Consider the following 17,577-nt stretch of genomic DNA (forward strand, 5'->3'; position numbering starts at 1 on the left):
GGATCAACCCCTATGGAGGAGAGGAAGCAACTTGCGCGGATCGAAGCACGGAGGCAGCCGAAGAACGCCTTCTCCCTTACAGATCTCGGGAGCTGAACGCCCGGAGAATTTCAAGATGCCTTTCTTAGAATCATACAAAAGACGGTCGAATCCTAACGACCACCTCGTGTCGTTCGAATCGTCCATATGCCTGGTAGAAATTTCTGATGCTCATTAAGTATTTGCTTTTCTTCACGATGTCGAGATTAACTGCATTAAGGTGGTTCGACGGGTTGCCCGTGGGGGCAATCACTTATTTTGTGAAGTTCAGGAGACTTTCTGTCACAGTTTGTTAGTATCCTGAGGCCTAAGTAGAGCGTCCGATCCTGTGGCAATTGAAGCAAGGAGCCAATGAGCTTGCGGTTGTTTATTGCACGTTTCCAGAGCGAAACACTGGAAGTCAAGGATTTGAAGCTTGATATGGCTTAGGCTGCACTGACACAAGGAGTGAGGTCAGAAAGGTTCCGTTTTGACCTCAAACTCGCAGAATCATAAAGCTTGGCCGAGTTGTTGGAGATGACCTGCGAGTACATCATCACCTATGAGAACACCCAAGAACCCGTTGAGCAAAGATACCGGAAATGACCGTCATTGGATAACAAAAAATAACCTAGACAAAGCTCACGACTGACCGTCCGCCCACGCTACGAGAACTATCATGATAACAACCCCATCCATCGTTACGAAGATTGAAATAGACAAGTGAAGACCCCACACCACCGATCGTTCCGACGCCATGAACGCCGAAACATTCACGGGGTTCCTCGAGATAAGCCAGTATGGGTGTCCATGACAAAAATAGTGGACGCTATTTAGGATAAGGAGTACTTCATAAAGGCAACCTCGATTAGAGCTGACACCTTTCTTTGAGATAGCAAGAAGTTTTACAAATATCACAGAGATCACTGGCATGACACGAAAGAATGCGTGCACCCGTGGAGCCTGATCGATGAACTGATAAAGGAGGGGAAACTGAAAGAATTTGTCGCTCTTGGAGCCACGACCCAAAGGCAAGGTAAAGCTCCTCGCAGGAGGAATGATTGACGAATCTGTCAACACCAGCGGCATTCACATTGCGGGATATGTGCCCGCAATCTTTGAAGGAAGCGAACCACTCAGGAAGATAAAATCTAAAGATGCAACAAATAGAGGAACTTCTGTTGCAGCTTTTGCATCGAAAATGAAGAGCCACCCGCGTATCTGTTTAACTAATGAAGATCTATCTTCGAAGGAAAATCCGTATAACGATGTTATTGTGATGATGACCATAATCAATAAATATCAAGTTGGGAGCATTCTCGTCAATACTGAGAGCTTCGCAATGTGTTGTTCAAACAAGCATTTGATAGATTGAGTCTCATTGTTTCACCGGCCGGAATACTGTATGGATTTTCAGGCAAAATGAAGTGCTAGGGGTAATCGGACTTCTGGTAAGTTGGGGGGAAAACAAAAAGCAATTCACGCTAACAGAGGATTTCTCGTTATGGATTCTACCCCGACATGCAATGCTATATTCGTTCGACCACTTCTGAATAATTTCAGGGCGGTAATCTTCACTTATCATGTCATCGTCAAATTCCCTGGAGATGGAGAAATTTTCACTATAAGGGGAACTTAGAATAGTCTTGAGTCTGCTGCTTGCAGTCCATAAGCAACATGGAGCACGATCTCCCTTACATCTAGAACGCAAGGAAAGGTGGCCTCGAGACCAATGAGACCACTCTCAAAGTCCCGATCGTTGAAGGGGAGCTAGGTAAATGTATTATGATGTGTGAGACTTTTGATGCAGGATGTTGGGAGCTGTTGGTTCGGACCCTCCAAGGGAGCTGAGATGTCTTCGCATGGACAACTGCTGAGATGCCAGGTGTGTCGATCGACGTTCCCTTCTACAGACTGAATGTCGATCCATCAGCTCGAACCATGAAACAAAAGATAAGGAGCTCGACCATGACTTTTGCAAAACCAATCTGAGAGGAGGTATGAAAGCTGAAGGAGACCAAATACATTTGAGAAGTGCAGTACCCCACCCGGGTCTCCAATGTGGTAATGGTGCAAAAAGTTAATAGAAAATGGAGGATGTACGTGCACTTTACCATCCCGAACTCAACTTACCTAAAAGACGCATACCAACTGCTAAGGATCGATGCACTGGTAGATTCAAGGGTCGGTCATTCTGTCCTAAGCTTCCATTGCGTGTTCTCTGGATATCGCCAAATTAAAATGCACCCAGTTGATGTGGAAAATGGAGTTTAGAATTTTTGTGTAAGAAGTTTTTCCTTAAAATCATCCCTACTTGTTAAAGAAACACTGCCATGGTTTTATGTAACACCTTTCTTTCAAAAGTCCTCTATATAATGAGGGAATTTATTTTTTACATACATAGCATCCAATGGTTAATTTGTGGATTAAATGTTCAAAATCTCTAACAATATTTTCTTCGCTTATTTTTTATGCTTGAGGAACTGACGTCGTCATGCTCGTGGAGCTGATGCTGTAATGCTCAGGGATCTGACACTACGAAAAGAGGCCTATGGGACATATCGACACCCTACAACGATAAGCTCTGCGAGAGTTACATAATCGATCGTCCTGCTCTCACATTATAAAGATTAGCACCCGACAACGACAATCTCCGCGAGGGGTGTCTAATGATCGTCAGAGGCCTATGAGACATATCCACACCTGAGAGAACAAACTCCGCAAGGGGTGCGCAAATGATCGTTCTGCACCTATATTATAAAGTTAGCACCCGACAACGACAAGCTTCGCGAGAGGCCTATGGGACGTATTGTCACTCAACAACGACAAGCTCCGCGAGGGGTGTGCAAACTGTCGTCTTGCGCTCATATTATAAAGTTACACCCGACATCGACAAGCTCCGCAAGGGGTGTTAAGCGATCTCTAGAGGCCTATGGGACGTATCGACACCCGATAACGACAAGCTCCGCGAGGGGTGCACACAATCATTCTGCGCCCACGGTATAGTTAGCATCCGACAACAACAAGCTCCGCGAGGGGTGTATAACAATCGTTAGAGACATATGGGACGTATCGAAACCCGACAACGTCAAGTTCCGCGAGGGGTACGTGAACTATCGTTATGCGCCCGAACTATAGAGGTTGCACCTGATAGCGACTAACTTCGCAAGAGGTGTGTGGAAGTTGCCTATAAGAAATAAGTCAGAGCATCTCTAATGTGCGTGGAGGCATACTCACGCACTTGCCAACAAATAACGGTGAGAAGAAAATTGCTTCTAAACTAGAACAGTCGTTTAATATAAGAAAGAAAACTCGAAGTACTAAATCCTCCAGTTTCAAAAAATCCACTACACTATAAACTACTTTTACAGAAACAAAATTACAAAAATTTCTTACAAGCACGTGTAAACATCAAAACAAATAAAAAAAACGTGAAGCTTATCGCCCTTCAGCTCTTTACGTTCGAAGATTACCCAACACTATCTTCCTCGATTTCTTCAGCTCACCCGGGTCGCACGATTTTCCATTCAATGATTCCTGTTCTCCATCTTCTAAATCTGAAAACAACGTGCCAAACTTCTCCATGTCCGGCCATTTGGGATCGACTAGTCCATGTTTCACAAACCTCTCTATAGCAAGAGATGATCCAATCACAATCTCTCAGGAGAGTCCCTCAACATGCTCCTTTCGAGTGATAATAGAGGAAACTATCTTTTTCAACTCTTCGTGCTCCTTAAGAAGGGTCTTATGTTTTGAGCCTCCAACTACCTCTGCTCCACAGACAGTTTCAACCATTTCTCGGCCATAGTGGCTCTTCATTTAATGCTTCTATCCGTAAGGCATCCCTCTTAGTTTTCCCTTCAGCTTAGTCCAAAAGAATCCCTAGAAAATTCGAAGCCTCCCATGCAAGAACATGATAGCGATTGATTGCCTGACACATATCTCGCTTGTCCATTTTTCTCAGGTACTCCGCGAAAGCAGGTGACCAAATAGTCTCCATCTAAGTCTATGGGCAGTCCCCATTCAAAAGGGTGGAAGGATACCACTTAGCAGACCTACCAAGAAGAGCTTAGTGACCGCTCGTCCAAACTCCAGCCCCTTGGTCATGAGAAAAGGACCACTCGGGCGGAATCCCTCCTCTGGGGTAACTCGGTCCTAGAAACGGGAGCCATCCCTTTCCTTTGGAGAGTATCCTTCTCCACACCCATAGTGTCCCTTGTTTCTCCCTCCGACCCAGTCCCTATCAAGATGGGATGGGAGGAGTTGCTTGGCTTCGCTCGATCGTGCATAACCACAAACGAGGTCATGTCGGGAGTCACCGTAGAAGCCTTGTCGGTCAATGGGAGGACTGGCGAAACCTCATGATTCGGTGTACCGGAGATCTCGAAGACGTCCTCGCCACTCCATTTAAATAACACGGTTAAGTAACTACACGTTCATATATAAAAACAATTAAAACGAGGAAAGCCTTTTCACCTTCAACACCTTCTTCGGTCAAACCAAGGTGGGCAGACCTCACCTTTCCCAAGCAAGGAATGATCACTTTTCCCTCGTTGCTTCTTTGAAGCCGTCCTCTTCTTGTGGCGGCTCTCTCTCTCTAGCCACTTCCCGAGTGTCAGATGATGCCCCAACCCTTCGGTCACGGTCTTGCTACCGTTGAGCCAAATCACCCACCCTATCATGTTCGGATCGAGGTATTGAAACAACGAGAGGCGTTGACCCTCAATCAGCGCTTGAGATTGCCAGAAAGTGTCTTCACTTTCTTTACCTCACTTTCTACTAGAGCGGTGCAGATCCCCCAACCACTCGTGCAGGAACCTGTCAAGAACTTTGCTTTCCATTCTTTAATCTTATTTTCAAGACCCACTAGATGGATCTTGGAACCGGCGGCGAAATGAACATAGCTGTCCCTACCGATTCAAAAAGAGATTAAATGGTTGAACAATTCAATCAACCAAAGGATTTTCATCCTTCAACAAAAGAGGACAAAGGTGGTTATGAAAGCCATAGAGGTGCGAAGAATCTAAGCAAGAACAAATCCATTCCATCTGAAAATCGATCGTAGCTCCTTACAAAATGACAATAGAAGACCCATTTTGAATCGGTCTTTGTAATAAAATCAAGTTGGGGGAAAAGTGACATGTCGCTTCCTCATGGTTGGTTGTCGGCCAAGGTCTGATAGAAGGGTCAAAAACGTAGAGGCTCTGAATCTCTTCTACATTCGCTGCGGTAAGAACTGAGATCAATCCAAATAATTCTTGGGAAACTTTTTGCGCCATGTAACCCGTAACGACTCACGCGAAGAGAAAGGGAAGGAGGATGAAGGGAGATAATGACTCACAAGAGGAGGAAGAAGCTTGCGATACCCTAACCACACGTGCATCTATAAATATACACCTGCACGGGAAAACAAAATGTCGTCGACAAGACTAGTGTGACAAGAACCGCTGATACTCCAGGAAAAACAATCATTAGCAGAAATAGAAAACTGCATTTCATTTATTTATATAATTACAAAAAAGGGGCGACATCATACCAGTCCCTCAGATTCAACTAAGAATGGAAAAAATTAGGCGGTCGTTTGTGGCTTCTTTCAAAATAATTCATCGGTGACACAGTTGCTCATACATAAATTCACCACTCAACTTAAAGAGGTCATCCAGATTATCCCTCTGTTGGGTGGTGAGACCCTCTCAACGGCCGACAGCTCCTGACACATACGTGTCATTTCCCCACGATCAACCAACTTCCCTCCTCGAAAAACAACGAGCTCTCTACGAAGTACAACTTCTTGTTCCACTCGGTTGACTCTCTCCTTGACAACTCCCTCATCACTATCCCCTCGAAGTTGCACCAAGTGACAAAAAAAATCACTCCTCCATTTCAGCAAGGCAGCGCACTAGAAAATTAGCAAACAACCGACGCCCTCCAGATGCCTCCTCTGTCGCCGTGACTGAAGAAACTTAGTAGCCCACACATTTGCTTTAGCCGATGGGGGGGCGGGGGGGGAGATTATCCCCCATCCTTTTGGCCACAACGTTTTACTCCACTGTGTCGGTTCCCTGTTTCGCAACAGCCTACCCACAACATCCACTCGCCCTCGTGGCTCGATCAATGGTGGCTGCATCGCCGTCAGGGAAGGTGTCAGTGTTTGATGAGATGGAAGCGATCGCCAGAGCTCCGACGGCTGCAAAATAAATACTTAAAGGCTTGAATCAAGCTACGTACCCAAAATTTGACACCAATCAGAGGTGGTGTAAGAGACATGGTCCTCACCGGTCTTCTCTAGTTCTCCACTCTCAGAGGAAAGGCCATCCCTTCTCTACTGAAGCTACATCCTAGCTTCAGTAGGTGCCTTCCCGGGTCCCTGGGGAGTCATAGTCGACATAACAGGCTGAACGAACATTCCTCGCCTTGGGTAGAAGTAACCGCTTCCGAAGAACGCAAAAGACAATCATCGGGACGCTCTCCAAACTTCTCCACAGCTCTCTCTTGAGATGAGCTTGTGAGAAAGTTCAAAGACCCATGTTCCCTCGCTCACAACTTCTGCACAATCTTCTTCTCACTTAACTCTCCCGCAGAAATTTTGTTTGTTGATTTCCGCTTCACAACCGGTTTGCGAGCCCCGACTCGCGTATCACTCATGGCTTTGAGGAGGCCGCTCTTGTTGGCTGATGGCGCTCCCTCACCAGACATCATGGCAGACACGGAGTAGAAGACAAAAGGCCAAAGAAACGAGAATAAAAGGAAACAACGCAGTCCTTCCTTACTCCAAGTCATATTTATAATAGTCCGGGCACGAAAATCCAGGGAAGTCCATTGCTACGCAATAATGTTATTTAATTTATACATGTTAATAATAATTTTCTTATCCTCTTGTGCTCTGCAACTTTTAAGGAGCAAGAGAATCAGAAAACTAAATATGTACACATAAAATATGTCGGCACGAATCTCAAGACCAATGAGGGGTTCAGAAGGAAGAAACAATTGGTTGAACGTTGTTGATTTACGACTATTTCAGGCTGGACGACGGCTAGAGGAGCGTCTTGTTTGGGCGATGGGCGAAACGTGCTAGGAAATTTCTTGCAGAGTAGTGATCAACCTTCAGGAAGATCGACAGGAAACATCCTTTCATATTAAATATAAATTAGGCTGAGCCTTACCGGACGATCGAAGAACTCTTATCGATCAAATTAGTTCTCCGATCTTATTAGAATAACTTAGTAATTTACTGAAAAGCCCATCTGAAAAGTTAATGATGAGGGAATATGTACTTTTGTAACATTGTGACTTATGCTTATAAATAGAGAATCTATGTCATAAATAAATGTGACTCTATTACTGTTCTTGGCTGATAAAATTTGTAAAATTTTTGGCATCTAGTTGGTAGTTCTTTATACGTTGGCTTACATGAAGGCAAACTTTAGCTAATTCAAATCAAAGCGTGAAACATTACTTTAGAGTAAGTTAACGATAACACATTAGCTGTGGAGTGCTTTCGTATACATTTATGTGGAAACAGATAGATCCAAGCTTCGAATTTAAAATTAAATGTGGAGAAAAATGTACTAGCACCTTAAGCTCGATGGTATCAAAGAGTTTTGGGAGATATTCATTTCCAACTATGTAGAAATGAGCTTTCAAGTGAGTTTTTTGAAGCAATGGTTTGATTGTCATATAATTTGTGCCTATGATTTTGAGTTTCCATTTGGTTGTTCCTCTGTGTTTTATGTGATTTAGAAATTCTTCAAACGTATTTAAATGTTTGTTTCTTAATCACCTTCTCCCTACTATATATATATATATATATATATATGGATGAGAAATTCCTTTATTTTATTTCTTTATGAAAATTTTTCCTCAATTATTTGCATTTTCAGGTCTCTTTTAAAATCCAAGAGTTGAAAACAACTATAGATATCGGATTGCTTCATAGAGATAACTTGCTGAAGAACATCAGTTACCAGTTTGATCAGTGGTACCATTTGGTGAGTGTGGAATCTGTAACTATGGTGTCATGTCTCTCTCTCTCTCTCTCTCTCTCTCTCTCTCTCTCTCTCTCTCTCTATATATATATGTATATATATTGGTTTATTAGTAAAAACTTGTCATTGGCTTATTATTCTATAGGCCCATAAACTCACTCAGTTTAAGAATATTTCCAGGTAAGGAAGGAGAAGTCTGTCTATCACACTTTGAACATGCTAAGCCTCGATGTTACAAAAAAATGTTTAGTTGCTGAGGGATGGAGCCCTGTTTTTGCTGCAAGTCAGGTATACAACATTCATATTTATATTTCATGACATTGTGAACTAAGATTCTTTTTCTAGATTTACAGTCATAACTTGGAACCACTCAACTTAGAATCCATCTTGCAGATTCAAGATGTGCTACAGCGGGCAACTTTTGATAGCAAATCCCAAGTTGGATCAATTTTTCAAGTTTTACACACAAAAGAATCTCCACCTACGTATTTCAAAACGAACAAATTCACTTCAGCTTTTCAGGAAATTGTTGATGCCTATGGGTGAGATGATTTCATGAGAAGCCTAGAAGAAATAATTTTTTTTATGTTTTGTTTTCCAATGGATTGTTGATATGTTTCGCCTCTATTAATGTAAATTCTGGAAATATTTGCTTGTGGATAACTTTTTTTGGAAGACAATTTATATTTAAAGCTTCCTGAAACACTTGATAGCGTATTCCTTGTGTATGTATATATTAGGAATGGTGAGTATCCGGGCTCGAATTTGATTTAAGTGGGATTCAAACCTATGATTTTGACACAAGAAATTTCTTACCAAGTTAATAAACTCCCACTTAGTTTATATTCGACATACATGTAGATTTGATTTTTTTTTTATTTTTTTATTTTTTTTATTTTTTTTTTTTTTGTTTAGTGTTTTTGTTTAGTGCCTAATGATGTTCTTTCCTGATTTCAGGGTTGCCAAGTACCAGGAAGCAAATCCTGGTGTATATTCGATCATTACATTTCCATTTCTATTTGCTGTCATGTTTGGTGATTGGGGTCATGGGCTGTGCTTGTTAGCTGTAACATTGTTTCTAATATTTCGAGAGAAAAAACTGTCTTCGCAGGTTAGTTCTTAACCTTTTTTTTTATTATGCAAATATGCCACTATGCATGTTTGCTGATAAAATCTGTAAAAAACTCATTTGTAAGTTTTATTTTTACTTGATTGCCTTTTGAAGTTATTTTTCTTTGCTCTAATATTGGATGAACCTAATTTCCCTGTGTGAACAGCACTTCAAAAAAGAAAAAAAGGTTTAATTTTGATATTACATAATTTTTTTCCTTGGAAATTGGACTAGGTGACTAACTACAACTATTATTATAAGGTAGAATGTGAGCATTTGTGCTGCCCTTTGTGCCTAGATGTTTGGTTTGCTCGGTTCCAAATGAGCCTGGAAATATTAGATTAGTTGTGCCTAAATATCTTGAAAGAAGAGCAATAAGAATAATTGTCTTCAAAATTTATTTTCTGTCACTAGTTACAAGAAGATGAACCGACCAACACATACTATTCAAGAGGAATATAACTGTTTAATTCAACTATAACTTTAGCGATATACTGTGGTACGAGCTGTAGCAGCATCCACTTGCAATGATTTATAAAAAAGTTAGTTTAGAGGGCATATATTGAATTTGTTGAAATAATATAGCAAAAAATTTGGAAAACTAACCTATCTAAGAGTGGTGGGTGGTTTCTCATAAGATTCAAAATGAAGAAATGACAGTATCACTTACATGTACAAGTATAATGCAATGTGCTTCAGAGATATATTCTTTCAATGATATGAAGAGGTTCAATGAGTCTATTGTTGTATTTATGCCTTTCTTTTTATTCTTTCAATGATATGAAGAGGTTCAATGAGTCTGTTGTTGTATTTATGCCTTTCTTTTTAATTAGGGGTAATTTGGTCTTTTGACTTTATTTACTTGTATTCCCTAATTCTCCTTTATAAATGTGACTTAGGGTTCACGAGAGATTTATTGTGAAGTGTTGAAATTGTGACCCTGAACATTTTTTCTTTCTCCCCATCTAGTGCTACTAGCGAAATCTCCCTCCCCATGGACGTAGGCGGATCAATTTAACGCCAAACCACATAAATTTTTTGTGTTTAATTATTGTTGTGTGAATTTATTCGTTTTCATATTATTTTTTGCATAACAATTGGTATCAGAGATTCGGGTTCGTGATTGGAGCTTGGTTTGGCCTCGACAACAGCAAATCTGGTGTGTGTTGCCTGTTTTTTTTTGTAGCAGGTGGTCCGACGTGCTTTGTCGCAGAGTCAGAGGTTTGTAGCAAACCGGCTGCAGACCAGTAGCTTGGACGCGAAGATTTGGCTTGCGATGGGAAAGATTGCAGCAACAGGGAGACTACAGGGGTTACGACGGTTTCGGTAGCTCTGACGAAAGTTCTGGTGGCGATAGGCGTGGTTTGGTGTGCGCTCCGACAGGAATATCATGTGGAACAAGATTGATCGGTGAAGTTTGGGTAGGGAGAGAAGCAGTTAAGCGTAAGACAGTACAAGAAAGAAAAGAAAAGAAAAGTTGTCTTTGAAAAAAAAAAGGAAATTTTGTTGAAAGGGGAAAGCAATTGGAACAGAGAAAGAAACCTTTTAAAAGGAATGTTTCTTAAAGAAAAGCTTTTGAAAAGGATTTTCAATGCAGCAACAACAACAACAACAACAAAACCTTTATCCCACTAAGTGGGGTCTGCTACAAGAAAACTTTTTCTCAATTGCATCCTATTTAGTGTCATATTTTCATTTAATTCTAATAAATTAAGATCATTTTTTATACAATATGCCCAAGTCCTCCTTGGTCTACCTCTATCTTTTTTAACATAAATCGAATCTAAAACATCTACTCTTCTAATCGATCGGATCATCAGATGGTCGACGTTTAATGTGACCAAACCATTTAAGAGAACTCTCTCTATTTTTGTCCGTCGCTGGAGCTACACCAACCCTATCACAGGTATATTCATTCGCATTTTGTCTCTAAGTGTAAAGCTACTCATCCATCTAATCATCCTCATCTCGACAACACTTAATTTAGTTTTGTGCGTTTCTTTTAAAAGCCAATATTCAGGTCTCACCACCATCTTATAAAATTTTCCTTTCATTCTAAGCGGTATTTTTCTATCACACAATAGGCCTGAAGCATTCCTCCACTTAAACCAACTTAAATTCTACTAATAACATCTACATCAATATCACCATCACTTTGAATATTTGACCCGAGATATCTAAAGCGTTCACACCTTCTAATGATTTGATCACCCATAGTTACATTTCTGCCACTAGAGCTACTACTACTAAAATTACATTCCATGTATTCTGTTTTAGTTCTACTCAAATGAAGGTCTTTAGACTTTAAGGTAGACCCCCATAATTCAAGTTTTTCTTGAGCTTTTTTTTTCTCTTTTTATCCACGAGAAGGATATCATCAGCAAAAAGCATACACCAAGGTACATCCTCTTGTAAGTGTCCAGTAAGACCATCCATAACTAAAGCAAAAAGATATGAGCTTAAAGCCGATCCTTGATGTAAACCAACAGAAATAAGAAAATATTTGGTCAATCCTCCTGTTCGAACACAAGTAACAGTTATTGTATACATATCTTCAATGACTTGAATATAAGTCATATCAACACCTTTCTTCTCAAGAACTCTCTAAAGGATATGTCTTGGAACCTTATCGTAAGATTTTTCTAAATCAATAAAAATCATATTTAGATCCTACTTATTATCTCTGAACTTCTCCGTTAAACCTCTCGATAAATGTATAGCTTCCATAGTAGACATACCCGACATAAATGCAAATTGATTATGAGAAATAGGAAAAAAAGAAAAAGAAAATTCTTTTAAAAGGGAATTTCAGAAAAAAATAAAAAAAAATGGAGAATGAAGTAGAGAGAATTTCAGCAAAAAAGAAATTTTTATTTTCTGATTTTCTTAGGTGATTTTTTTGTTTGTTTTTTTTCCAATTATTTAGCTCAATAAATTTTTTTTGGGAAAGTGATTGCAACAATGATAATAATGAATGATAACACGGTGTCAAATTCTTCAATATTCACTATGGCGGTGGAAATGTCAATTCATCTGGTAGTTACACATCCCGTTAGCTTATGCTAGAAAGGTTTTGTGCAATTAAAAGAGATTAATTATGACAAGGTGTTCTATCTAGTGATTAAACATCCCTCAATACATGTACTCTTAGCATTTGTAGCATGGTATGGTCTGATTTTGGAATAACTCAATGTGAAGACTGCATTCTTACACGGAGAATTGTAAGAGATCTGCACGTTGCAGCCACCTGGATATGGAATATCAAATGACTTAGTTTGCAAAGTGGACAAGTCTTTGTATGGGTTGACGTTAGTCACCATGACAATAGTATAAAATATTTGATCAGTTCATGATGTGACATGAGTACACGAGGAGCCAGTAGGATAATTGTGCATATTTTACGAAGTTGGCCAACGGTGAGTTCATTTATTTGATTCTATATATTGATCATATGTTGATTTCATCCATTAATCAGATTGAGGTTAATAGAAGGAAAAAATCTACTATCCAAATATTTCAAAATGGAGTTGAATAAGCTCATATAATTCTTGGCATGGAGATTCTCAGAGACAAGACATTTAAAAAGGTTTGGTTTTTGCAAGGGACTTATGCCTGGAAGGTGCAGAAGAAATTGGGGGTTAATGACTTTAGAAGGCGATGAGTCTAACAATTGCATCTCACTTTTAGTTGAGTTCAGGTCAGTGTCCTAAAGGTGGTCAAGAAAGAAAAAATATATGCTTGGTTTCTTATGCTAGTGTAGCGGACAACCTGATATATGTCATTTTGTACTAGATCTGTCATTGCACAAACAGTTGGTGTTGTGAGCAGATTCATGCGTGATCCAGGAAGAAAACATTGACATATTGTGAAGTGTATTATGAGATATCTGAAGGTACAAGTTGATGTTGACTTGGTGTCTGAGAGACAGTCATCTGTTGCAGATTTGTTTGTAGGCTATACTGGTCCGGACTATGCGGATGATTGACGGAGATTTACGACTATCTATTTATTCACATTGGTAGGTGGTCTAGACAATTGGAGGTCGGTTCTTCAGCCTATTGTTGCTTGGTCTACTACGGAGGTCGAGTACATGACATTCACGGAGGCGATGAAAGAAACGATATGGATGCAGGGCCTACTGAATGACTTGGGAGTTAATCAAGAGTCTGCGGCGGGGTTCTATGACTGTTAGATTGCAATATTCTTGACCATAAATATAGTTCATCGTGCTTGTACTAAACATTGTTGTGATGTTCCACTTTGTTCGGGACTTAATTAATGATAACAATGTTCTGTTGAAGAAGATAAATACGAAGGAGAATCCAGCTGACATGCTCACGATGGTACTATTAGTCCAGAAGGTCATTTACTTTTGGAGTTCGGTGATCATTCGAGTTCAGGGCTGATTGCCCAATTTGGCATTTTAAAGAATTATGCAAAGCTTGATTCCTTCGGGAGGGATGGTACGTAAGTAACTATCTTGGTGCAGCGGAATTAGAGTTTGGAGCTCATTTGGTCATCTTTCACTTATCTGGAAGTAAGAGATGAGGTGGAGATTGTTGTATTTATGACTTTTTGTTATTATGGATAGTTTGGTCTTGAATTTATTTACTTGTATGGCCTAATTCTCTATGAAATAAATTTAGGGTTTATGAGAGAGTTATGGTGAGAAGTGTTGAAGTTGTAACCCCTAACTTTTTTTCTTTCTTCCTATCTATTGCTAGTAAAATATCCCTCCCTGTAGACATAGGCGGATTAATTCAATGCCAAACCACGTAGATCTTTTGTGATTGATTGTTGCTGTGTGAATTTCTTCGTTTCCACATTATTTTCGCATAACGCCTAACAAAGGACCTTCTACGTATAATCTGACATAAATTTGTAGATAATCTTCAAATTGGAGGGCCTTAAGGACGTTTTCTTTAATAGAAAATGAGAGTAGACCAACAAGCTTTAAAATCTTCATCTTCAGTGAAGATTAGCAATATTTTGCATTGAAACGTCGATGGCTTGTGTAAAGGTAGAACTTACTCTTGTTGAAAAAATAATGGAGTTGGATGGGAGCTCTTAAAGTCTTAATGCCTTTAAATCAAGTGAAAGTTGGGAAAACTCATCAAGTGAGCAGATGCTTAGCGAAAACCATCGGGGGATATCAAATGATCTGGGTAGAGTTGATTATTACAGTGTTGTGCAAAGAGGTGTGACAAGGGCGAGGCATGAGTTGACTTTTAAAGAATGAAGTTGAGGAGACTGCATTAAAATTTGACAAGGAAGATGGATATAGTGTTATGTTAAAAGGGTTAGAATGGAAAATATTGTAGAAAACTACATATTTTAAGAAGATATGGCGGAGAACATTTGTTAAGCTGACCCAAATAGTTGAGCTAAAGGCTAAGGATGATGATACTAGTTTACTAAATGCATGGTGGCTTAGATTGATTTAAATGATAATATGTTTCATAGCTGGATTCTCTAGTTATATTAATATAATAATTGTTGATGCTGCATGTTAAGGATGTAATTGTAGTTTTTATCAGTGGGTTAAGGAGGATGACGATGATGCATGTGTTTACTAAACTGGTGTCTTCTTAGATTTCCTGTAAGCCATAATTTGTTTATGGCTTGTTTCTCATTGTAAGATTAACATTTTATTTGCTCACGCAGCTAAGGCAGTATATGCTCCGTTTATTCTACAAAATTCAGAATATGAAAAGAAATCAGGCAAACTATATTAGGGCCTTTATGCCACATTAATTTTACTATCGATTTTAGCTTTTGTTTGTCTTATGTTTATGCTTCTTTTTGGTCTTATAACTAAAATTTATGTTTATGAAAATTCTGGTGGCTTAAATTTTCTCTCTTATTATTTTGATAAGCAGAAGCTTGGAGATATTATGGAGATGGTTTTTGGTGGCCGTTATTTAATTTTAATGATGGCTATATTCTCAATTTATACGGGGTTGATATATAACGAGTTTTTTTCAGTCCCGTTTGAAATTTTTGGACCTTCTGCCTATGCATGCCGTGATTCCTCTTGCAGGTAACTTATTATTGATTGATTCGATGAAAGTTTTCTGCACTTATTGCTGTCCATTAATGCAATTTTGTTCTTCTCTTTTCAGTGATGCTACTACCGATGGATTAATCAAGGTAAGACGTACCTATCCATTTGGTCTGGATCCCACCTGGCATGGTAGTCGAAGCGAGTTGCCATTTCTCAACTCATTGAAGATGAAGATGTCAATCCTTCTTGGAGTATCTCAAATGAACCTTGGAATCGTGATGAGTTATTTTAATGGAACGTTCTAAATATTTGGTAAATTAATTTTGTTTTTTTTTTAAATTATTTTAGTGCTACTAACTTTGGGATAATTATATGAATGTAATATAAAATGTTGTGATTCTGCTATCTGAAGCCAATAATACTTCTTGCTCGGTTATCAAATCATGATTTTGCTGGATTGCTTCAAAATTGATGGACATCTTATGGAATTTCTTGAATCATTTAGATATCTCATCTCTAAGGTGCTTGCACTATATGCTCTAAAGAGGTTCTGAAAATTGGTAGTATTATGGTTTCTTTGTCCTACAAAAACTTAACAACTAATTAAAGTACTAGTTCCCTTTAAAATGTAAACTTTAAATTTACTCAATTTAAATCCTATGCTGTGTAAATAAATTATGTATTTCTTTTATTGATGTTTGAGTCTTGCATTAAGGCTATTTGCTTGAACCTGGATGAATTGAGGTTACCATGATTAATTTTCTATTATTCTTACTAGAGATATTTTACTTCATAATCGTGGATAATGTTCGAGAAAAGTGTCAAAATCATTCCCCGACTCTCTGTCAGTGGTCATTGTCGTCTCAGTGTTCATTAAAGTGTTTATTTAGTCCCTAGGCTCTCTTAAAGTGGGCTAAAATAGTCATCTTTGAGGACCATGTCAACTCATATTAAAACAGTTTTAAGGACTAATTTTACACTTTTATAGACTCTGGGACTAAATAGTTAAGAGGACTATTTTGACACTTTACTTGATAATGCTCACTACCCATGATTATATGGAATGGAGGAGAAAACGACATTTTCCATCTGGTCTTTTGTTCCTTTTGTCCTAACTTGTATATTTTAACTTGGGGCTTGAGTGGAAACCTACTGAATATCTCAGTTCCATTGAGTAATTTGAATTGATTTTTAATTTGCTATAATGCAGGTTCTAGCTTAAATGATATCTTGGTTTCGATGGATTAGTGAAGTTTTATATCTTATTTAAAGGGATATGCAAACTAAATATTTTTATTTAATTTTATTTTCTACCTTTAAATTCTTCGTAAATTTGAGTGTTAAAACACGGATTATCTTTTTTTTTTAACTGCTGCAACTTTTGATTTTGCTCATCTTTTTACATGTACTGTAGGTTCCAATTTATTCCCCAACTCATCTTCCTCAACAGCCTGTTTGGGTACCTGTCACTCCTTATCATTGTGAAATGGTGCACTGGTGCTACGGCTGATCTATATCATGTTATGATATATATGTTTCTTAGTCCAACTGATGAGCTTGGTGAAAACCAACTTTTCCCTGGTCAAAAGACATTTCAGGTTTGTTTTTTTGTATGATTTACATACTTACCACTCAATTCTTATGTATTTACATGTCTAACACATTAACTTCAATTTTTACCAACATGCGACTTTACTATGCATGAAAAGGTGGATTTCACTTTTTAAAAGTAAAACGTGCCATTAACTTCAATTTTTACCAACATGCGACTTTACTATGCATGAAAAGGTGGATTTCACTTTTTAAAAGTAAAAAAACGTGGTATTTTTTATGTGATATGAAAGATTTCAGAGGTTTAAATGTTCAAAAATATAGTTTAGATGTTCAATATATAAATACATAGGAATTGGGTCCCCCCTCGCCCCCTCTTCTTTTATTATTTGCTGCATGAAGATACTCAATTTATGAAGCAATATTTCCAGCTTGTCCTCCTCCTACTGGCCTTCATTTCAGTTCCTTGGATGTTACTTCCCAAGCCATTTCTCTTGAAGAGACAACATGAACAAGTATGCATATTTTATTAGATTTTTTTACTTTTTGGTTTTTATTGATTATGTACGACTTTATTGATTACTTTATATACACTTTGGTTTCAGAGACACCAAGGCCAGGCATACGCCATGCTTCAGACCACTGACAATGGCTCTCTTGAGGAGCAAGATAATGATCCACATCACCATGAAGAGTTCGAATTCAGCGAAGTTTTTGTGCACCAACTCATTCACACTATAGAATTTGTTCTTGGAGCAGTCTCAAATACTGCATCGTATCTTCGGCTTTGGGCATTGAGGTATGCCTCTCGTATGATTATTCAGTGTCAGGTCACTAATGTCAAAAATAATGAGCAATATGTTTGTTAGCAAACTTTGTTGAAATGTTTGCCTTGGGGTTGTTTAGAA

The 17,577-nt window shown here is 38.8% G+C and overlaps 1 protein-coding gene across 1 annotated transcript in view; it reads left to right on the top strand.

The window, feature by feature from the left end:
* Positions 1–17,577, top strand: part of LOC110018436 (V-type proton ATPase subunit a3-like) — a 40,929-nt gene that overhangs the window by 21,918 nt on the left and 1,434 nt on the right. Inside the window, 10 exon segments of the mRNA XM_020715749.1 lie at positions 7,899–8,006; positions 8,184–8,291; positions 8,397–8,545; positions 8,961–9,114; positions 14,994–15,154; positions 15,237–15,409; positions 15,412–15,430; positions 16,533–16,716; positions 17,101–17,184; positions 17,275–17,468. Coding sequence (XP_020571408.1) covers positions 7,899–8,006; positions 8,184–8,291; positions 8,397–8,545; positions 8,961–9,114; positions 14,994–15,154; positions 15,237–15,409; positions 15,412–15,430; positions 16,533–16,716; positions 17,101–17,184; positions 17,275–17,468 — 1,334 coding nt within the window.

The sequence above is a fragment of the Phalaenopsis equestris genome, unplaced genomic scaffold (genome assembly GCF_001263595.1).
Source record: "Phalaenopsis equestris unplaced genomic scaffold, ASM126359v1 Scaffold000022, whole genome shotgun sequence".
In the NCBI taxonomy this organism is placed as follows: Eukaryota; Viridiplantae; Streptophyta; class Magnoliopsida; order Asparagales; family Orchidaceae; genus Phalaenopsis; species Phalaenopsis equestris.